This window comes from Triturus cristatus, chromosome 11 (assembly GCF_964204655.1).
Source record: "Triturus cristatus chromosome 11, aTriCri1.1, whole genome shotgun sequence".
Lineage (NCBI taxonomy): Eukaryota > Metazoa > Chordata > Amphibia > Caudata > Salamandridae > Triturus > Triturus cristatus.
The window spans coordinates 965,506,222-965,531,028 of NC_140594.1; the positions used below are offsets into that span (position 1 = coordinate 965,506,222).

General features: G+C 42.6%; 1 protein-coding gene across 1 annotated transcript in view; it reads left to right on the top strand.

Moving 5' to 3' along the window:
- The window catches only part of DNER (delta/notch like EGF repeat containing), a 1,164,201-nt gene that overhangs the window by 679,862 nt on the left and 459,532 nt on the right, over positions 1-24,807 (top strand). The window contains exon 6 of the mRNA XM_085634998.1: positions 14,730-14,883. Coding sequence (XP_085491124.1) covers positions 14,730-14,883 — 154 coding nt within the window. The remainder of the gene's footprint in view (positions 1-14,729; positions 14,884-24,807) is intronic.

Here is a 24,807-nt window from a genome sequence, read left to right on the forward strand (position 1 = left end):
TCGTGTCACTGTGTCCCCTGTGGAGGCACAGGGTTAATCAATTTAGCAGGGCATAGCGAGAAATTGTGGCATTAGAGAGGGTGCAGAGATACCCCTGCCCTACCGCAGAGCTCTGCTGTTGATGAATATTGCATACTCATGTACTATGTGGCCTCTCCATGCCACTGAGAGGGAGAAGCCGCCAGGTTCTCTTATACCATCGAAGATCACCGAAGCAACATTTTGAATAACTGCAGTCTGCCCTCATTGAGAAGAATGTTCTAATGGCTTCAAAGTAGATGGTAGCCTGCAAACCCTGCAATTCCTATCTTTAAATCTCATATTACAATTAGGTCTCCCGGTTTTATGGTATTTATAATTTTGTCATTATCGTCTGTATTTATCAATATTTATTTTAGGTTTTGTGAAAAAATTAAGCTGAAATGTGTATATTTCTGCATTTATTTAACTGGTTAATGTACACTATTACCTTAACGCCTAACAGGTTTCATTGATATATATACACACTCAGATGATAAAATATGCACTTATAAGAAAATGTGCACATTTTAGTATCACGGTTGTGCAAAACTACTGCTGTTTAAGGCTCATTACTAAAATTCCTTTATTTTTGTAATCTTCTTTGCCTGTCAATCCACACAGCTTTTGGCCTGGCAGTCATGATTGACAGCATTCAGAATCACTCAAAAACAACCCAATTTCCTTTTTTATCCACATTTAAAAATAAATACAGACAGAAAAATAAATGTGTTACTGTCGGTATTTAGCTGTACAAAATCAGTAAAACGGGGAGCCTTAATTACAATCTAGTTGTGACATCACTAGTTGACTGTAATAGGAAAATGCAGTTGCTCAACAGTAATAACTTTTGAGTTGTAAAGTAACAATGCCTTCTTCTAAAGCCAGCAGACAATGTGAAAGGTAGCTCACTGAGCTGAACTACTGCTGCCACTTAAACAAATATAACAATAACTGGAGTTTCAGCTATTGTGAAATATTTTCCTAAAATCAACATTCATTAGCAGAAAGAAGCCATTCATGGCAGTATGTTTATGTTTTTGCACATCTATAGTTCACTACAAGACATCGGGAATCTCTCTGCATATTACCCCACATTATGAATTATATCTTTTTGTGAGAGTGACTTACATTAAAATGCATATAATATGTTTTTGCCTACACTAGACACATCTTTGTCGGAGAATTTGTTTCCATACCTGGCCAAGATTATGGAGTCCCATGTTAACATCACTCTGACCAATTACCTGGAGGTTAATCAAATTCTAGACAGTTCGCAGAACGGGTTCCGATCCAGACACAGTACGGAATCAGCCCGTCTGGCGATTACAGAGCAGCTTTGGGCCACGCTAGATGAGGGTAATACTTCGGCACTTTTTCTACTGGATCTTAGTGCGGCCTTTGACACGGTCTCCCATAAGATTCTACTCCAATGGCTAGAGGAGATCGGGGTGAAAGGTAGGGCTCTGGCCTGGTTTACCTCTTTTCTTTCTGAGCGCTCCTTTCAGGTATATGCCACCCCTTACCTGTCTAGCAATTACCCCCTCAGCTGTGGTGTTCCCCAGGGCTCGGCCTTGAGCCCCACGTTGTTCAACGTGTATGTCCGCCCTCTTGGCCAAAGCACGGAACATCAAAAATGGTATCCTACACGGATGATACCCAGTTGGTCTTCACCTTTTCTAACAACCCTGCCCAGGACCAACTGAAATTTCGTGCAGATGTTCTGGCCATTTCAGACTGGATGGCAGACAACTATCTACAGCTTAACTCTGTCAAGACGGAGGTACTCTTGTTAGGCCGTGATACCCATTAATGGGACTACCAATGGTGGCCTGCGACCTTGGGCACACCTTCCCAACCGAAAAGCGCAGGCAAGGATTTAGGGGTCTTGATCGACACCGCCATCGCTTTTGAGCCTCATACGAAAAAAGAGTCTGGTACTTGTTTTGGCCTCCTGTGCGGCCTAAAACCCATTTGTTTTTTTTTTGATGCTCCTACCCGCCAATTGATTGTTCAATCTGTTGTTCAATCGCGCCTAGACTACTGCAATGGGCTTTTGCTTGGCGTGAATAAAACAGTTACTGCGAGAATCCAACGAGTACAGAATGCAGCAGCACACGCTCCTTTTGCCCTACCAAAGCATTGCCATACCTCGAACCTTCTCCATCGTCTTCATTGGCTACCAATCAAACAGAAAGTCCAGTTTAAAACTCTATGCACTATACATAAGATTTTACATGGCCTGGGCCCCGAAATCCAGCAGGGACTATGCACCCCATATGTTCCATCGCGAGCACTGCATTCCTCTGACCACCATTTGCTTTGCCTTCCACGGGTGCGTCGGTGTAGAGCAGGGGGTCGCTCCTTCAAAGCCCAGGCCCCTGCGCTATGGAATTATATCCCACTGGCTGCCCGTAGTACTCAAGATCATTGGGCATTCAGGAAACTGATCAAAACTTGGCTTTTTTCTTCTATCTAGCCAATCTCTTCTGGTCACCTGTCCGCTAGTGCTGGGACGCCCTGTTGCTGGGGCAGCCATGCGCTTTACAAATAACCTTAACATAACATAACATTTTGCAACAAATTAGCAGCTATACAATCATGTGTAAATTTCCCACTACAGAGTCCACATTTATTCAACAGATTTCCAACCTTCCTCTTTCCTTTGAAGGAGCAAGAGATCAAGAATGTTACCTTTTTGGGGTAAGAGTTAATATGTTACCAAATATTTTAAGGCATAAAATACTCTCTGCAACACCTTATAAGGATATTGAAAGTCATCTTCGAAGGTCCATAAACTGGTAATGAAGCTTCCGTCTAGATTGGCTTCTGTGTCATTATGATTACCACTACCTGTGAATGAGCAAAGTAAAATGAGACACACTGTATCAGGTTGCCTTCTTATAGTGAGTGAGAGAGAGAGAGAAAGAGAGTGAGAAATAATGTGTGAGCATGTATGTGTGTAGGTGTCAATCAAGTGGAGTGTCAGGGTTATTGTGTCAGTATGACTGTGTGAGTAAAAAGAACTGCCGTTAGAGAATGATATATTTGACACAGTGCAGAATCTGCACATTTCATGTGCATTTCAATCCTACAAGTTGTGCAGACCGCAACACTAGAGAAATGTCAGTTGGCCACGGGTGAAGTAATGGATATGTTGTTGGTAGTTGAGGAACTGTAGAAGGACTTACTTCAAAATAAAAGTCCTCCTCTGACAATGAGGCCAGTCTACCACAATTATAATTATTTCCATTCAGTTGTCTGTATGTGCTTTGTGAAAAAACAAGTGAAATGAGTATTCACAGTGCTGCAACTGATGTTGGACGACCACCAGATATGGTTGTATCTGGATTCTTCAAAGCAACAGAAGGAGATTTTCAGTTTTTATAGAAGCCATCTGGTCTGGTGTTGGCCACCTTTATTTTTGTAACGTGCAACAATGTCTCATAGGGTATTATTAAAGGTCACTTTCAGGCAGCACAATTAATTGCTGAGAGCGGAAGGATAAACGGGAGAAAACCGGGGAGAGAAAATTCTTTAGTAACAAAAATGGTATTTTAGTAAATGCATATATTTGTCATATTTAGCTTCATAAAATAAAACATATGGAAGGGTGAAACTGTGTTACATTAAATGGCATGTAACCTGTGGGATACTGTGCACAAGTGCTCGTGAAAAAATTGTGACAGCGCAAGTGACACGTGCAAAAGTATAAACAGCGACAGGAAGGGGCGAACAAAAAGCAAGTGAAAGTAAAATTTACATAGTCAGGATACCCGAACAATTAATGATAATAAATACAAAAGTAATCAAGCGGCCCGGTGTTGCACCTCGCCATGCCTCCAGCTAACTTCTCCAAGTAACCTGCCCAGCAGCGTTTGGCTCATCACTACTTAGAGCGATTATTCATGATTCTTGCTGGATGCCCTGAGACTCCCAAATCTGTCCCTTCCAACAGAACCTCGTCAGGTCCAAACTAGAACTGCTTTTGGACCTTGCCCCACCTGCATTTTTTGACAGTTGCAACACGTTGGCACTTCCATACAAGTAACAGTAACCTGGTCCTGATGATGGCCTAAATACTTCTACAGGCTGAAATGCCGTAGGCTTTTACAGTGGAAATCTCGGTGCTATTTCGTCAAGGATACTCCACTTGATTACTTTGGTATTCATTATCATTTATTGTTTGGGTATCCTGACTATGAAAATTTTACTTTCACTTGCTCTTTGTTGCGCCCCTTCCTGTCTCTGTTTATACTTTCTCACGTGTCACTTGCGCCGTCACGATTTTTCATGAGCACTTGTGCACAGTATCCCACAGGTTACATGCCATTTAATGTAATGCAGTGTCACACTTCCATATGTTTGATTATGTGAAGCTAAATATGACAAATATATGCAATTACTAAAATACATTTTATGTTACCAAAGAATTTTGTCTCCTCGGTTTTCTCCTCTTTTGCCTTCCACTCTCAGCAATTAATTGTGCTGCCAGAAACTGACCTTTAATTAATACCCTATGAGACATTGTTGTATGTTACAGATGATTGCCCTAGTCTCTTTAGGGTTTATGGGCTACCTCCTGTAGTCTGATGCTGCCACCTTTATTTTTGAGCAGTTGATGTATAATTTGTTTTGAGATCTGTCAGATGTGCGTTTTTTAGTGTTTGATATAATAACACTGAGGTTAGACTGAGCTAGTTGCACGTTTGGGTCAAGATCTAAGAATTTTTCAGTTTGAAATGCTCACACAAAATCAATGTAAAGGTAAATTCAGAAGCTTGGTCGTAGAGTTTCTTGAGCATGAGATAAGTGAGAATGGGATTTGAATGAAAACAGTTTGGTTCACACAATAAAGTGAAACCATACAACCAGTAACAAAGGGCAGAGTCTAGCCCTTCATGGATTTATAGCACACCAATCTAAATTTGTCAGACATTTTGTGAATATTATTGCTAAAACAATGACACTGAGCACTAATAGCCGGAATATAATTTGGTAAAGAAGCCATATGGAAGGCCCCCAAACTTGATAGGTTTGTTCTTGGTTGCACCAGCATTAGGGTTATTGATAATAGCTTCTGAGGGTTTGGCGCATAGGGTTGAAGGACTTGAAAGGTTTAATTTGAAAAAATCAGAAGCTATATAATGTGCAATTGGGAATTGAGGAGTGTGGCACCCAATGACTTCATTATAGAGAAAGATGTTCTGGCGGTGGTGCAGCCTAATACAGGAGTTTGTTTTGTGGGACCAACATCATTTTCAAAATAGTTGCTATGCTTTTCATGGTGGTATTAGTGAAAAAGGGATAGAAAACATTTCGAGCAAAATCTGTAGATTTGTTATGCAGTTGCAAGGCCTTAATGTCAAAGCGGAACATGTGTTAAGAATGAGAATATGGGAGCTGGTTATTTATAGGATGTGGAAGACGCTATGAAAGCGAACAGGAAGGCGAGAAAGTGATGAAGAATGTTTGCTCATCTGTGAGTGTTTGTTTCTGTAGAGTAACTGAAGGATTGGTGGCTGCAGTGGTGAGAAGAGAGCTGTTAATCAGGATCAAGTTTTTAGGGGAGGTGTTAAAGGTGTGCTAGGCATTGGAGATTTGCATCGATGGATCAAGAAAAATATATTCCATAGAGAAGGCTGTACCAATGCGTTGACTACTGACAATGGGATGCAACCTATATCAGTTTCCATGGAATATTTTCTCACGAATATCAGTATAGAGCATAGATTGTCAACAATTTAGTACCTTGGTGGACTGGACCAAAGAGAAGATTCAATCATGCTCTGTATAGCATTGTATGATGGTGGCACTGGCACAGTGGTGCCCATCTTTGACTTATTCTGCTGCTCTTGGCATCATTCTAGCTAATCCTGCCACAAGTGTGGTGGAAATATCCGCCATATAATTGACATCTGTGGTATTTGATGACAAAAAGGCAGAATCTATCCATGCTTGAAAATAATACATGTGAGGGCTTGCTGAAAATAAACTGATGTTTGGGGACCAAAGGCTGTAGTCACCTACGATTACAAAAATGCCATTTGGGTAAAACAATACCGTGTTTGTGTATGGAAACGAGAATCTTCAGTTTGTAGGATTGGGGCTTATTTAACCAAAATAAAATATGAGTATTTCATGGCAAAATGTCTAGATCTTCAGAATGGGCAAGTTGATGTTTCAGGTACGCTGAAATCATGTTAGAAATGTATTCAAACTCACATTTAAGGAATAGTTCATGATACCGTGAGAAAGCGTATTGCTAGTTTTGGTTAACTGGTGTCAACGGGCAGTCAGTTATTGGTACTGCTCCTAATTCCTTACTTGCATGGAGCCATTTCATTGTCTATATTGTTAGAGCTTTGCATGATATTATCAGTACTGTGTTTGGATCATGAGTATGTTAGATTGGCATAATCAGTCTACTGTCTGATCCTGCAAGCTCTATCTAAGTGAGCGGTAACATGTATGTATCAGTCTCTTACAAAGCCTGGAAACTTATGCCAAACTGTTCATGTTCATTCATTTTTAACTCCATCACTTGAAGATAATGGGGCATTAATAGGTACCGGGCACAGGCTTTTCCTTATGCACAGAAAAATACACTAAAATAATGTTCAAATGGGCTATCTTCCTGGAGGTTTTGATGGGGTCCGAGATTATTGGGGTTTTGCTTGATCATGGCACTTTAAACCAGGCTCAGCCCTAGGATAATATATTTTACTCAAGTGCACTTGTGATCATGTCCTCTGAGATGCTTTGTGAATCAGCCAGTCTGTACCATTACTGATGGAGAAATTTCATATGTATATTTGTTCAAGCCCAGATACAAGAATGAGTCTGACCCCAAGTGTTAGGGAACATTTGACTCTTCCTGTTCCCATGTTGTCTTAAGGATGTAGGATTAGTCACAATGTGTAAATCACAGTAGAATACATTATATCGTGCCAGCCATAGGATATTTGAAAGAACACAAACGGGCATAGTAGTTAAACTTCCCTACAGTTTCTGGCATAGATTCTTCTTCATATCTAGACTGAGGGTCCTGCACAGAATATTCAAATTTCATAAAAGTGGTTGTGTGTTGACTGGACTGTAGGGAGGTGGACTCTTTTAGATGAGAAATGCAGTTGACCTCTCCTGGCCTCTTTGTGGGCAGTGGCCCTGAATTCAAGTAAGTACCACAAAGTATTTTGTCACAAGACATTTAGGATATCCTCCTGAGGGCCATGCAAACTAAAATTGGGCCCAAACTGGACTTTGCATGCGATTTGGTACTGCAAGCATTGCAGAAATTATTGAAATCTGCCCTGTTTGCTTGCAAACATTTTGCAGCCTTGCCAACATTTTGTTGGCAAACAATGCACATCTTGAAATGGGCGGAAACCCTTTCGATTACTTCATTATGCCGCATTTCATTATGTTCAAATTTGAATTTTGAGTTAATAGTTATTATTATTCCCCATTTCATTGTGTTCAAATATGGGTTTTGAATTAATAATGCTCTCAAATGTCACACCCCACATTATTGCTAATTGTTGGCGGGCGAGTACCACACCTGTGTTTCCTTGGCCTTAGAATGAGGAGCCTAAGTGGCAGCTTGCTATTGTAGGATATAATTCCAAGAAACACACAGAAAGTGATGGGAGGCTGCTTGCAATAAGTCTAACCACTGTCAATCACTCGGGGTAGCACTCCAACCCATCGTTCTTTTGCTCACCATGCCTCCTCAGGATAGACCCAGCCATTTGCAAGTCAGTCTTGACCCTGCCACTCATGGGAACAGTCCAACCTGAACTGCCAAGCCAGGTCCTCGCTGAAACGGAACACAAGCAACCCAAGACCAGTTTCGCCCTAGTTATGGTCTCATCAGCAGGGTACAACTTGGTTTCAGTGACACAGTGAGCATGGGACCCACGTCTGAACACACCTATGCCACTTAGGACAGTACACGAAACACACAAAAGGTGATTGGAGGCTGCTTGCAATAAGTCTAATCACTGGCAATCACTCAGGGTAGCGCTCCAACCCATTGTTCTTTTGCTCACCATGCCACCTCAGTTTGGAACCAGCCATATGCAAATCAGTCTTGAGCTTGTTCCTCAAGGGAACAGTCCAGTAGGAACTGCCAAGCCAGGTCCTCCCTCAACCTCAACACAAGCAACCCAGGACTGGTTGCGCCCTAGTTATGGGCTCATCGGCCGGGTACAACTTGGTTCCAGTGACAGTAAGCATGGACCCCACTTAGGACGGTACATGAAACACACAGATTATAATTCCAAGTGCACATACAGAGGGTTGAGTTTGCAGTCATGCCACCAGTCTGTGTAGACTCATCAGGCACTGAAAAACATTTACAGTTCAATATTAAATTAGTAATATAGGGACCAGGTAATTCCTTGGCAACAACCAAGGTGTGTGATAGTACTCCCATCAACAAAAGTAGGTCTGTTTGGGGGAGTTTCACAATCATATCTAAAATACATGAAGACCTTTATATTGTTGCAAAATACCAGGACATGTCACTGAAGAAGTCACCATAGATGCATTAATATTTAACGTGTTTCTTGGTAGAAAACACAAATTTTTCAGACCATAGTGATTTGATACGTTCCAACCAAGAAACTGCGCCTTGTGGAATGGGAGTGCGTAGTGCCGAAAATAACTGAAGCTTTAGAAAAATGTGTGAAAAGGTAATGCGAGGAATGTTCAGTTGATTTCACAAGTAGCTAAAACACATTTTCTCAGTTTTCCCTAAAATGATTGGTGTATAATAATAGTATCATGCCTAACATATGGTGCGTGGTTGATATTGTTAGCACTCAAACAAGCTTCATGGCCCACGTAAACCTTTGCATTCTGTTGTCATTATTTGATGTTGATGACTGTCATTGTTGTTTGTCTTTTTGTATGCTTTTTAATAACCAATGGGTTAGGTTAATGGGATGCATTTTTCGATTACATTTTGAGTTTTCTGTTAAATTATAAAAATAAAAAAATAAGAAAAAGATAAATAGAATCTACATATTTTTAGTTGCAACTGCAAGCTCATGTGCTTGCTAAAATTATTACAGTTTCAATGAAAACTGTTTCTTTACAGTTCCAATTCTATATTGGAAATCGATACATGTGTATACCCTAAAAATATTGATGAATTATTGTTAGAAAAATAGTAACAGATTGATGTGGCCTATGTTGTTCCTGTATTTGATTCAATAGTACCCACATTTTAGTACAAAGCTCTGTAGAAATCATACAGAACATATTAATAAAGTTTAAAGCATCTTCGCCTCTTATGTCGCAACAACACCTGCAAGGTGTGACCTTCTGCATATTGCTACTGCTACGTAGGAACAAAGCTGCTTGTACTTTCATAGCTGTTTGGGAAATATAGGTAAGGTGAGAGCCAAATAGGGGCCAGCTAATGAGTCCAGGTTCCCATCCCTGTGCCTGGTTTGAATTTAGAGGTTTAATTTTCCACGGAGGGGGGGGGGGTGAAGGAGGGGAGAAAGGTATGTCTGTTGTGTGGTAAACATTCAAGTAAAGATTTGTCATTAAGGAGACAGAGGCAGATTCTCACCAGATGAATGGCTCGGGCCGCTGACAATGGTGGGCTTGTTGATGTACTGAGTACCCTTCAGGTTTGGTGTTGTCAGAAGGTGTCCAGTGGCAGGATCCCCACTGGCTTCCATTCAGTAACCGTGGACAGGTTAAAGGCCATGGGTGACAGGACTGTTCCCTGAGGAGCCACAAAGGTGATGGAATAAGCCTGATCCCAAGGTTTCTATTTTGATGTACTGATGCCTGTTTATAGAGACTGAGAGATAACTCTAAGCCAATTTCCCAATTGTTAAGGATTGCCAGAGTGGACATTGATGCTGGTAGATCTTGCTTGTCAAACCCCCCGATGGCCACCTGTGCCCAAAGACCGAGTAAAGAGCAATCTGAGATGGAGTTGGTTCTCTATTTTCTTTGAGGATTGTGAATGCTTGTTTCACCCTTGTAGGAATTAACTACTATTGTTGAAATTTTTTATGCATGTCATTTTTCAGTTTTATGCTTCTTCCTTGAAATTGGTTATGTTCACTCAGCCAATTTGTTTCAAATTAGTTTTGTAGATAAATAAGTTGCATGACAGTGTTTAGATCCTCTGATTACATATGCTGGCTCCGGTTTAGCAACTCATTGGTCAAATGCAGTGATTTCTAATCTGGTTTGGTCAGGCTTTGGTTCCATATCTGTCTATCTCCTTGGTCGATGGGTACTGCGAGTGTGTCGGCAGAACCACTATTGTGCTCATGGCCATTTAGCTTAGATGGAATGGCCTGGGGATTAACTGCCCTGTCAAATGCCTGCCTTAGGAACTGCTGGGCTGAAAGCTTAGTTTCATTCCCACACCCTCGAAACCATTTATGTGAAGTCTTTCACTATCCAGCAGCACTACTGAGGGGATCACATTAGACCAAAATTCTACATGCGCTGTGGAAAGATCTTGGTTGGTAGGAAAGGAGACCATTCTTTTTTTGAAAGATGTGAGGAAATGGAGTTGCGGGTAATTTTGCAGTAGCCTTAGGATTTTTTGTCTGCAAAGAGATCTGATATCTCAAGAACACGGTAGAGATTTGAGATTGCCCTACGTTGGCAAACATGCAATTAGAGCTTACTGCCGAAACGGCATGAGAAGAAAACATACTTTCCTAGTGAAGCACAAAACTTGCACATTTGTGGGTCAGCGAGTTAAATAGCGCCTGTACAGTGGAGGCCGGTAGGCAACAGTGGCGGGGGAGGGGAGAGGTGGGTAGAAAATAAAAAAATAAAATAAAAACAAGAAAACGTACCTCCTCCTCGTGTCACCAGCTGCTGCCTCTCCATCGCCTCTCTTCCGTCACGGCAGGAAGCACCCAGGTGCCCCACCAATCACAACGCTGCATGCAGCGTTGTGATTAGTTGCCCTAAGCCAATCACAACGCTGCAATGCAGCGGTGATTGGTCGGAGCGCCGGGTTCAGTGCTCAGACGGGGACAACAAGCCTGGGTAGGTAATCTACCATTACTTTGCGGCCACTACTACGACTTACCATTACTAAGCATTTTTTACTCAGCAGGATCGTTTACTTTGCATGCTTTAAGTTTGCATGCTTCTACTTCGCATATACTGTTACTTCGCAAAGTCAATTACTTTGCTGACTATTCACATCGTTGTTTGGAAAAGGAGGCGCTTCCGTTTCCAAACAACGACGTGTAGCTCTGACGATGCCTGAAGGAGGAGAAGAGAGGGAGCAAGGTGAAGCGAGAGGTAAGTTTTTGGGGTTGTGCAGGGGGTTATCTTTTAGGTTTTAGGGTTGTGTTTATGTAGTGTAGAGTAGTGTATTTGGGTTTAGGGTAGTGGTCATGCAGGGGATTGTCTTTTAAGTTATAGGGTTGTGTTTATGTAGTGTAGAGTAGTGTATTTGGGTTTAGGGTAGTGGTCGTGCAGGGGGTTGTCTTATAGGATTTAGGGTTGTGCTTATGTAGTGTAGAGCCGTGTACTTGGGTTTAGGGTAGTGTTGTGGTGTTTGTGTAGTGTAGGGTAGTGTTTTAGGGTTTAGGGAAGTGACGGGGCGGAGTAAAACATGCGTAGAAGTTGTATACTTAGTAATATACTGCGAAGTAAATGCATATTTAGTACTTTTAAATGTATTTGCAAACTAAAAGCACGCACAGTTAAATCTTGCATAGTAATGGTATTTGCGATGTAAAAACATTGTAGTAAAAACTTGCGAAGTAATGGTCTACTGAGTAACATCATATATTCACCTGGGCATGTTCCCCACCAGGCTGTGTAATGCAGCCTGGTGGAGAAGATGTAAAGTGCGCAGGACTGTTTGGCCGGGCCAAGACGGCTGGCCAAGTAGTCATGCCCCCTAAAAGTGTGCTCACCACTCCATTCCCCTAGCCCTTGCTCGGGCCAGCCCCGCCCTCCCCGCACCTATGAACAGGAAAAAGAAAATATTACCCTCCCGTTATTTTCATTTTATTTTTCCTCTGCACTGCTCTAAAAGCAGTGGGGTGACGTTCCTCCGCCGTAGTGGAGGAGCCACCCCTTCGCTTGTATTTCTTTTCCGGATGGAGGAGGGACATATTGTGCATCTTGACAGATGATCTTTTTGATTTTTCTATTAACCCCAGTAGTTGAGTGGTTGTCTGTCCGTGCAAACTGTATTATTCAGGACTTCCTCTTGGTAATTCTTCAATTTGCCTTTCTCCTTTTCCTCACATTCTTCTTCTACTTTGCCTTATTAACTGTCGGCCTTCATTAGTTTTACTTATTTTGCTGTTGAAGGGCTGGGGGGGCTGGATTTTTGTCGCGTCACCTACTCCATTAGAGCAATTGAAACTTGGGTAACAGGGAGGGGCGACTGAGACAGAACATGGCTCCTGACCTACAGATGATTCTGCAAATAGTCTGCGTGGAAGTAAACTGTTTATTACCCGTTCTCTTTCCTCTCTTTAAGTTTTATCTTGCTTGTTTGAGTTGCGCAATACTTTTTATGAAAATTCCAAACAGATGGTGCTTTTTGTAACATCTCACGGTATAGTTGTTCGGCAATACTGCCCCCAAAGCATCCGCGGGCCAGGCGTGGCCTGCGGCGTACGAATAAAAGGAGCCACCAGCTCGGGGCATGGTCTCCAACCTGAGTGCAAGCGTGGGCTGAGTCTGTGCTCCTGCAACGCGCCCGCGGCGCGGTAATCCCCCGGTGCCCCAAGGCGGGTACTTTACACTTTTGAGCCGATAACGTCAACGCTTGTTTGATCTCTAGCTCCGATATTTGCCCTTCCGGCAATTAACTGTTCCTTTTAATGAATTAGGGATGCCTCCGTATTGCAGTGCACTTCCTTCTTCTACATCCTTCTTCATGACAGTGTGCACTCCCTGTTCCTCTGCCTATAGTCACTTTCTGTCTCGTGCTCTGTTCTGGCAGTTGGTTGGTGTCCACAGGGTCCTAGAGCCCGACTCCACACCTTCTACTTGGAGAAGGCAGCTGGGGTCATTGTCAGGGCTTTAAGTGGGATGAATAAACTGGTGGGTCTCTCGAAGTGGCGTGGTCAATGTAATTAAGGGTGTGGCTTAAAAACTCCTAAGCCTAAAATCTGTTTAGGACAGTGTGCCGCCCGACTTGTATTTTGCTGTTCCTGTCATTACGTCCAGATATATGATACAAGACACATCATACCTACAAGTCAGGACTATTGGCTTTGTCAATGGTTGTTAGTTGCATAAAATAAATAAGCAGCAACTATGGCTTGTATAAAATATTGAAAAAACTTCCACTTAAAGCCCTTGTGACACCACTACAATGTTGCTGCTCCTGAGTTTCAAAAACAGAAGGGAAATCCAGAGAGAAAATGACTCTAAAGGATTTTCCTTCCACTACAACGCTCACCACACACACATCAATGTGCCTGCTGTCACTGCAGTCCGGGGAGAAAAAAAACGGACCGCCTGTGCCAGGACACAAAACAGAGCCTGATAGCAGTGCTTAATTTGTAAAAAACTTGGTGCCAGGGCTCTCGACAGGAGGACACTAGAGCTTGCACCATCCATTGCCCCTGGCAGCACTGCCAATGACAGCACCAACACACTACTAATCATCATACTCTTAAAGGTGTGACCATTCATACTATTACAGCCCCCCCAAAGCTATAAGAATGGCTTTCGAGGCAAATACTAACTAATTGGAAATGTAAATTTAAATAATGAACAGAAGTTTTTGTGCTTGTACCAAAATTGGCACACACTTCTACCAAGTGGCAGACAGTCATAAGCCCTGGTGCTGGCAATTAAGTTCCGGTGCTGAGCACCAGAAAGCACCGGCACAAATTAAGCACTGCCCGATAGAGAGCCGTTTCGAGGCCTCCTTAAAAAACCTGCCGGTGCTCAGACCTGGTGAGACACGGCGCACTTAAACCCTGGTCATTGCTGTTTAAAACCAACTGCCTACTGGGTGAGTTATAATACATTCCAGGTGCTCTTACGCAAATACGGAGTTATGAAACTAGATCAGGCATGCATTTATCAAAACACATCTAACCGCTCTTTTAAATGTTCAAGTTATCAAATTGTACAGGAAACCTTACACGAAAGAGAAGGACCAGGAAATAAAGACTTCAGCATGTAGAACTAATTGCGACATATTTAAATGCAATTCATTCACAGTACGTTCTTTTCATAATATGTACTTAGAAAATAACGTGATGTCATGAGGGCGGTCATTAGACAGGCTCGGTTTTCGCACCATCAGTACCATGCATGCTGGAATTTGTAGTTTAAATATTTCCATTTTAAATTGGTGCATACAAATCCCAGTGCACTTACTCCTGTTGGGGCAAAGTCACTCCTACGACTCGGAGCCAATTGACTGCTAATATGTCATGTGCTGTGGCAATCAACAATTTGCTTTTTTCTGTAAATGAAGATCAAGTGTATACATTGTAGAAGATTATTTATTTAAAATCTTCAAACTCCCCCCCAAAAAATAGGCATCTACAGTTTTTCTGTGCAAAACTAGCATCGGATAATCATTTGAAGCAACACCACTGATACTGTTTGTGTGCTGGCTTGCATTCTTTCCCTTAGAAAAGATAATAAATCAAGCGTTTGTGGCTCTTTTTTGTTTAATTAAAGAACATGGGTCTCTGACGTAACACGTGCACTGTGTTTGTTTGCAGGCGGCGTTTTCCTGTGTGTGTGAAGATGACTTCACGGGCCCTTTCTGTGAGGAGTTTAACGCCTGCAATAGTAAACCCTGCCAGAACAATGGGACCTGCTCCGACGTCAAGCAGTACCACGACGGCAGGAATTTCACTTGTACTTGCTCTCCTGGTATGTATCGAGTTACATAATCAATTATCGATTTATTTATTTACTTTTATGAATACACAGCTCACGGTGGCAAGAAATGGAACAGATATGAGGTGGACAACAGACGACGCGAGTGAGCTTAATATATATATTTTTTTTTGCATATTTCTATAGCGCGAACTCGACCCGAAGGTATTGGAGCGCTGTACATGAGCACCGTATTTACATTACACATTCAGGCACGGGGAGATTAAGTGATTTACCCAGAATCACAGGATGTGGACGCGACCCCGAGGCTCGAACTCTGGTTTCCAGCACCAAAGTCGGCAGTTTAAGCCGATGGACCACATCCTCTCCCCATAATATTTCGGGTAAAGAACCCCGAAAGTACATCACGAGGAGGCCTCAAGTCACCGAGGAGCTCCATAGCTGTAAGGAGGCACAAGACCGAAAGCTGAGTGCCTTTATTGGTGGGAACTCCGAGGTGGCCTGCAATATCCTTAATTATGTAAAGAAAGAGGGTGTTTTATTTCATATAATGTCATTGCTTACTGTGAAGTGGCCAAATGCCATGTGTGACACCTTTGGCTTGTCCTGGCCTACTGGCCAACAGCAGATCGAATGCTGGGTTGTTACATCCATACTTTCCATATTGAAAGCAAATCTACGTATACCAGAAGGGAAAATGGCCAGACTAAACAGAAAGGGCTGGTGGAAAGTTGTAAGGTATAGGACATCCTTTCCTGGCTGTTTGAATTGTCCTTTATCAGCACAACTGAAACAGCATCCAAGAAATACATGATTTTTAGATGTGGGTGTTCTAGAAATAGATTTGGCTGTCTCACATACCTCAGGTCTTCCCTAAAATGCATGATAAAAATACATACCTGCATACATATACATATATACTTACATACTGGGGCTTTCGATCAGAGCTCTTCACCAATCCAGTTTCATTCATGTTTTGCCTCCACCTGCCACAGCATGGAGTAGTGGGTCAGCTCACTTCATTGGCTGTCTTGCACTGTGATTGACAGCATGGTGCTTGTTCATATTTGCTCAGCCACCTGAAAAGGAGTGCTCTTCGGAGCCCAGGTTAGTGGGCCCGCCCTGCTGTACAACACCTTCATTTTTAGATTTTTGTCTATTTTTAATGCTTATTGGATATGTAAATGTAAATGTACAGATATTTATATAGCGCAAATCACCAACCGGTCTCTAAGCGCTTGCTTAGGGAACCCGTCCTGGTATTCCCCTGTGAGATAACCCAGCAGGGCATCCACAAAGTGAAAGCCAGGCATCCCGCCGCGAGGGGCCATTGTGGAGATTAAGCAAGCTATTGCCCAGAGTCGCAGAGTGTGAACCCATGAATCGAGTATGCACTGGAGCGAGAATTATCGAGTCCATGGACAATTTATGGACTCAAGACCCAGCCAAGCCGGGAATTGAACCCTGGTCCCGGGCTGACCTCTGCTTCCAGGTCTGCCTACTCTAACCAGTGAGCCACACTTCTCCACGATATGTTTGCAAAACAATATAAATTACAGACTCAGCATGAGTGTCATGGCCAAACCTATTGGCTTTGCAAATGCTTGTTTTTTTTCTTGAAGAGCCGGTGCTGTGCTGCTTCTGTCTGTAAGCTGCCTCAGACAGCCTACCTTCCAGAGGTAATGAATGAAGCTGAGGCATGGCTCCCCAGGCACTCACTCTGTGAGGAATTAAAAGTGTGTTTTACAAACTGCTGCCAGCGTGTAAATGCAGAGTTTGAATCCGCTTCCTTCATGCAGATTGAAGGCTGTCCATTGGGGATGAGGGGCCACGCCCCCCACCATATGCCCTTCACATACAGTGTCTGTCAGGCTGAACAAAGGTCAGGCAGCTGGGGGCCAGACATGCGCTAAATGTGCAGGCTCCTGCCTGCCTGAGTTGAACTTTGCCTGGGCTGTGGAAGTCATAGTTCCTGTTGGTGGGACCTCCTCAGCTCAGCAAATGTCCCTGAGGCCCTCCCCTCATTGATGAGGGGTAGCGTCACTGATTGCCTCGCACCAGAGTGCTTCAGTTTTAAACCCTGAAGCGCCCAGGGTCGAGGGTCAATCAGTGACATTTCATCACAGAGTGGGGTGGGGTCCCACACTGTGATGATGTTGGGGCTGCTGCCTTCCCTCCTAAACTTACCGGCCGCCACTGAGATTATTGTGTTATCGGAGCAAGGTGAAGTCTCTGGTCGCCTGAAATCACTTATTATAAGGGTCTAGATGGGCCATTTACTTATTACATGCATGCTCTGAAGTCAGAATGCAACTGTAATAAGAAAATCATAACAGGTTTATAAGCATATTAAGCTCTCCCTCATTGTATATGGCATATAATAACTATTAAGGGTACTCAGGGGCAATCAGTGGACTCATAAATCAGTAGGAGGTGGGGCGCATGGAATGTTGGAGTAGCTCCTGTCATCATACTGCCAAATCCATGCACTTCATGGATTTGCCTAAGTCGCTGAAGAGAGGGATATGCTGTCCTCTCTTGTTGACTTTGAGGTGCTTTGATTTGGGAGACTTGACTGACTGAGAATCTCAAAATACAGCTGTCGTGTGTTTGGAGCAAAGTGCAAACAAGGGAAGGGGAACATCTATGTCAGTTGATTTCAGGTGGGAAGCAACGTTGGACTGGCTTGTCCCGCACTCTGGCGCTGCCAGATGGGCCGGTTTGAAAGGGCACTGTGTAGGCCAGTTTTATTGGTTTGTAATGACCCACAACTCACTCTGGCACATGTGGCAGGGCCAGAGTGCTCAAAAGCCCAGTCCAACGCTGGTGGGAATGGCCTGACTGATTATTTTGAGTAATGTTGGTGATTTCTCTGTGTTGCTCAACAGAAGGTAGAAAGAGAGTGTTTAATGTTTATATGAGGCCAGAGTGTGGGAAAGGAACAGAGGACATTTGAGGAGTACCTGGTGAAGGTCGGAAGCATGTTGGAAGTATCCAGAGGAAACTAGGGAAGACTTACAAGCCAATACAAGGCTAGAGAATAATTGAGAATATGATGGCACCCCATATGTTTTCACCAAACCCTGTTTCAGCAATTGAAAGCATCTGTGCGACGTTATAGTTTGAATCTACTATTTAATTATGTGCCGGTTAGGTCTCTGAACGGTCGGTTACTGATGGTCATATAGGGGTTCCGACTGACCAAAGCTTCCCCCCCCCAGCGCCTTGAGACCCTCCCGGGTGAGTAGCACACTTCAAAATTTCCTGATTGATTAATTGATTGAAACCAGCAGGAAGGCATGTGTTACAGGAAAGCAATGGTACTAAGTCATTATTTTTGCTATCATAGGGACCTTTAACTCGAGGTTTAGGCTTTTATACAGAGCCTCGAAGTGGGAGGTATCACAAGCATGTTTAGATGGAGTGCAATGTGGAACCCCTGAGACATGTGCAACAATAAGGATAGAGAAGTGATGACCAATCGAAAGGTCAAAGGCTAAAATGAAAAGAAGTTGAATGGGTCCAATAGGTGGAAAGTACTGAGAGAGTTTCAGAGGAAACAGTACAGACTGCATGAAACAAGCAAATTAAGAAAGAAACGTGTAAGTATCTTATACTATGGAAGGAAGGCCTACTAAAAACAGAACTTTTCTGCAAAGTTAAGATGATGGTTGCTATGATGGGACTGTCAGTGAAATTACAGGCATTCTTACAATACGCTATTATGGACAACAAACTGAAAGAATACAGAGAATAGGGAAAATGAATCCAGACATAAACCACATTTTAGAAGCATGAAGAATGCCGGTTCCTCTGTGCTACCTCCAATCCTCTGGTCACGGTGAGCCACAGGGTGTTTCAGTGTCAGGACAGACCCCCAACTTCTTCCAGTTCAGAAAGACATAGGCCCTAATTACAAATATGCTGAATAATTGTGAGACTGCAGGTACAAGTGGTGCAAAGTTTACTGCACACAGTAATTACCTGGGACAATAAGGTCTGCACCCGCTTAAATATCGGTTAGTCAAACCAGATGAAATGTACCAAGAAAGTACAGGTACATGCACATTGTGGTGCAGAAGGCACCAGCATCTCATGTTATGCTCCATTTTTAGGGCAAATCTCATTATAGGTGGAATTTAGGACACCTTATAAATGCAGAACCAAGGACTACCAGATTTTAATGGGTGAGATAAATACTGTAAGCCTCATTTATGTTTTTTTTGCCGTAGGGCTGCGCAGCAGGCCTTGCTGCAACGCTGCCCTACAGCAAAAGAAAAGGGCAGGAATGCGCCGTATCTATCAGATACGGCGTATTCATGTCCTTTTCCCCTGCACCGGCGCAGAATGGGCTGCTGTGCGCGAACACAGGCACCTTTACACCATGGTACACAGGTGCCTGCGTTGCGGGGATGATTATTTTTGTGCGGAATGCAGCCCTCATAGAAAGAGGAATAAGGAGGAGAAATTAAGATTTTTTTCCTCGTTGTGCCTCCTTTACGCCTTCCCTGGGGAGGCGTACGTTTTTGGCGCTGCCTCAGCCTTACGATTTCCTGTAAACCTGGGGCAGTGTCAAAAAGCCAGGGATGTTGCTGGGAACGCCCCCAGCAACACCCATGGAACGCCACTTTCACACAGTGTTTCCGTGTGAAAGGGGCACTTATTTATTAAGGCCATGAAAAGCCACATAACGTGGCTTTTCGTGGGCTTATAAATATGCCAGTGGCACATTGTGCCACCGGAACATCAACAAAGTGACATTCCGGTGGCGCAAAAGTGTCAGTAGGGCCTCATAAATGAGGCCCTGTATGCTTCTCGGATGCACTCGAAACAACAGGCGTAGAGGGACTGTCGGTATATGCAAACCTTTCTGCAACTTTTTCTTCTTGGTAGAATTTCTCTCGTCTGGGACAAGTTAAGCCTTTCGGATATCTTTGCAGAGGTACATCTCAGTGAGTCCGAATTGTTGCAATTTGTAATCTTGGCACCTTGCTATAACATGATACGTTAGTGGCCCTCAAATCTATGAAACACATATTGGGGAGAATAATCTAAACTGTCTTCTGTGTTGGTGTTTGAAATAATCTATGGATGCTACAAAACTACTTTGCCTTTTATCCTAGTTTACCATAACATATTTTAGCAATTGTTAGTCTATATCTGTCCCTGATGTGTCAGTGAATGTCCAGCAGCTAATGCATCCACTCCAGGGAACTGTGTTGTACTTCATGGATATCTGCAGGCCCACTGGAAGGGAAACAGCATTTACAACGCTGTAATTGCATCGCGTTACCATCACAGCGCAGTTGTTACAACGACCTTGTTGTTAGTACGCAATTCAATTACATCGCAAGTCATTACAACAACGTGCACTAGGGGGCGTTCAGGCATTGGAAATACATTCCAACACCGACCCTACTGTTGCGCAAACTGGAGTAGAAAAAGTAATTAATACTATTGCAAAAATCCAGCGTGCCCCGCTAGTGCAAGTCGTTGTAATAACTTGCGATGTAATTGCATTGCGAACTAACAACGTGGTCGTTGTAACAACCGCGTTGTAATAGTACGCGATGTTATAGTATGTATTGTAACATGCTATATTCCCACTGGAATTATACAATTTTGCAGCTACAGTGTTTTCCGCATAATTAAACATTTGTTGCATTTGCCACATAATCATTATCATCTGTGGCATAATCTCAAGATTCTGACAAAAAAAATGTGTCTAGTGCACATGGTTTAAAAGTTTCTAAAAATACGACAACACATGTTGCCGCACAGAGGAAGACCCTTGGCATAGGTTGAGTTGTTGCTTATTGCTATCTTTGAGTGTTAACCTATATCGAGACAGTATTAAGAAGTGTAAAAATTACAAAACAATGAAGTAATACTCTCATAAAATGTACCTAGTTATGCTGCACAGTTTGCTTTTTCTTGCACATAATTTAGTCAGCCCTGCCACATAATCTCGTCCTCCACTGTGGCACTGGTTATCTATCAATAGCTCCAAGAAACCTCCTAGGGACGAACATGCACTAGAAAAACGAACCTCATATACATTTGTATTACAGAGAAAGTACTGGTGGATTTTCCACCTTGTAAACAGTGCCAACAGGTTCTGAAAACCATATTAAATAATCACTATAACTTTGAATTTTTTCCCCAAACCAAGGAAGTTTCTTACTGTTCTAAAGCCTTCCAGCTAGTTTTGCGTTATATAAATACCACATACATACATGCATACGCTGCCGTGCAAACCCTAAACACAACTCATAACACACAGACATAAAGAAACACCTAAACAAGTCGGTTGTCATCTGGAACGTAAACAACCTTTAAAATGTTGCTATCTTGGTCGCAGTCTACAACTGCCTTAGAACAGGGCATGGCTCATGGTGGCCCTGTGCAGGGAGCATAGGTAGGGGGCCCCGGAAGAGGGGGTCCGGGTGGAGGCCGCCAAATCTCTGCCAGGGGCCGCCACGAATATGTATTGTATCCAATTCCTCGTGGCGGCCCCTGGGGTTTGGCGGCCCTGTGCAGGTGCACAGCTTGCACATGCCTAAGGCCGCCCCTGCTTCGAAACTTTGCTTCGAGAAACCTTCTAGCATAGTTTTTGAACGTCACATTTTTTTTTCTCCTTGCATGCTTATTTTGAGAAAGATTTGAGTGGCATTTCCCCGAGCCTGGTTGCAGCTCAGCAAAACAAATTGCGCAAATATGCCGGTAAAAGATTTACCAAGAGTGTGCTTTGCCTCAGCCTGGGAATTTACTGTTGTTAAAGGCGGATTTTTCTTCAAAAGACACCAGTGCTGACTGTACACTCCTTACACTGCTGCTGTCAACATCCTGTGGGATGTCTCGGCGAGGACCCAGTGAGAGCAAAATCTGCCATGTTATCCTTTGAAATATGTACTCTAAAATGTTTCCAGGTTTGAAATAGTAGGCAGAGAAAAAACCTAGTGCTACCAAATAATGTGAAACTTGTTTTTTAAAACAGAAATAGACCAGAAGCAAAATATTGGAGCAGCATAATTTTGGCTCCATCCTTCTACTTTTGGCTAGGATATATATATATATATATATATATATATATATATATATATATATATATATATATATATATTCGCTTCGCTTGCACCAGTGTCTCGCACTCTCGAACGGGTGCTGTAAGGCGGGGGGTGCTCCCGCCAAATATCCACGCTTCACGTCTCCCCTTCTTTTAGAAAAGACACAGCACTCGCGGGGTAGAGTCAAGGATTTATTTATGACTCACAGCGCTAAAAACCAGACGCGTTTCGGGTATGCCTTTCTCAATGGTTTACAGGCACCACGGAAGCCGCCATATTTATGTCACATTGCCACATCTCACGTGCAACAACAGCAACAAGGGACTAACATGTCCCCGTAATCACTAGCGCCATATTGTAATGGTTTATACATAATATAGCATTTGTATACCACAGGTGCTTAATGTTAACAGCGACTTGGTTTAGACAAATATAATTTTAGACAAACAATATTAGTATCACGCCCATGATGGGCTATCGTTCAGTGTCTATAAATTTCTGTTTTACCCAATTTATCTATGGCAACATAATAAAAGGACCAACTTACATCAGTTATTATCCCATGCCATATTAGAGAGTGTCTATACAACCCCATCAGCTAGTGTATATCAACGGACATTCTAGCGGGTTTAAACACCAGTGTTGTCATTTATGCTTGCATATACTCTGGGAAACAATTCCAAATTAATTCCGCCCTGTATGGGCCAAGTCCTCCAAGTCATCAGCGTCCACATTAGAGATCAAAATCATACACATGATGAAAGAAGAAATTGAAGGAAAGAAACTCTAGATAATCAAATGCTAAAAATATGTTGTACAATTAATTCATATTACCTCAATTCATTAAAACAATTCATTAGAACAGTGCAGTTTGTGTTTATTGTAACTCGGTCAGTGGAATAAAGAGAGTAAGGAGCCCCTTACCCTAGATGTACAGTAAGTTCCTCATTAGTGTTGAGCCCACCAGGGGTCTTGGTACCCAGATCTATAATATATCTCGACTCTAGCCTCCTCAATCTTGTGATTCTGTCCCCTCCTCTTATGTTAGCCGACACTTGGTCTATTGCAAAAAAAGTTAGTAAGTCACTATTGCAGTTATGATATGTTTGAAAATGTCTAGCTACGGGATATGCCACATCTCGATTTTTTATTGCTCTTGTGTGTTCAAGGATGCGGATTTTCGTTTGATGGATAGTGCTGCCAATGTATCTTAAACCGCATGGACACACAAGGCAGTAAACTGTATATGGGGTACTGCAGGTCAAGAATTTCCTAATCTATCTGGGCTTGTGGGTTCCAATGGCCTCATATGTGAGGACCTTTTTGGAGATTTTGCAAGATTTACATTTTCCACATGGGTAAAAGCCATGTGGCGCCTCACCAAATGGTTTGGGGACTTTACGTAAAAAATGGCTCTTGGTTAGAGTATCCCTAAATGCCCTAGCTCTTCTGAATGTAAGCATGGGTTGTCTAGGTATATCCGTCCCAATGATGGGATCATTTCTCAATAAGTTCCAATTTTTCTTCATCATGGTCCTTAACTCTCCTGACCCACTGGAGAAAGTTGTTATCATTCTGAACTGTTCTTTAGTCTCTACTATGCTTTTAGGTTTTAAGAGTTCATCCCTGGATTTCAACTGAACTTTTACAAGAGATTCACGCAGTACTTGTTCGTTATATCCTCGTGCTTTGAATCTCCCTATGCTCTCTTCTGCATTTGATAAAAAGTCAACCTCATTGGTACAATTTCTTTTAATCCTGAGGAGTTCTCCATAGGGAATACTCAATATCAATCTAGAAGGATGACTACTTGTAGAGTGAAGAACTGAATTCCCAGCCGTGGACTTGCGAAACAAGCATGTGTTGATCTTGTCCGCATCAATAAAGACTTCTAGATCAAGAAAATTCACACTAACCGGGCTTATTTCAACTGTGAATTGAAGGTTATGCTCATTGTCATTCAGTAACTTTACGAACTGCAAAGCTGATTCCTGTGACCCTCTCCACACTATAAAGAGGTCATCTATGTACCTGTACCAGGCTACTATTTTTTGTGTCCATTCCTCATTAGCGGACATCCAGGCCACCTGCTCCTCCCACCAGCCCACGAAGAGATTCGCGTAGCTGGGGGCGAAGCAGGTGCCCATGGCTGTACCTGTTAGTTGTTTATAGTGTTGGTCCTGCTATAGGAAAATATTATTTTCTAGGCAGAAGGTAAGAAATTCTACCAGCATTAAATTATGCTTGGTGAATTTCACCGAGCGGGTGTCCAAAAAGGACTTCACATCTCTGATGCCATCACTATGCAAGATGTTTGTGTATAAGCTGGCTATATCCATCACCAGCATGCAATCGCCTGTATGCCAATTTATCTGTTCCACATGACTCAAAAAATCTTTCGTATCTCTAACGTAACTCCGTAGGTTTTTCACAAAATCATTCAAAAAGTAATCAATATACACAGACATATGCTCAAGAAGGCTACCTTGTGAGCTCACTATTGGTCTACCTGGCGGCTTGTTTTTATCTTTATGAACTTTAGGTAAATGATAAAAGCTTGGAGTTATCGGATTCAGACATCTTAAATACAAATATTCCTCCGTTTCCACCAACCCTAGTTCATACCATTTCTTCAATAATTGATGACACTTTGTGATACTTTCTAGATAGATTTTTTTATCAATTTTCTCATAGCAACAAGGGTCAGATAGTTGTCGTAGTGCCTCCTCATTATATGCCTCATAAGTTTGGAGCACTATATTACCCCCCTTGTCCGAGGGTTTCACAATGATGCTGGTATCTTTTTTGATGTTTTCTATTGCCAGGATTTGTTCTTTAGTCAAATTCGATTTGTTGTCCATGAGTCTCATTCGCCGTTTCATAAGTTCCT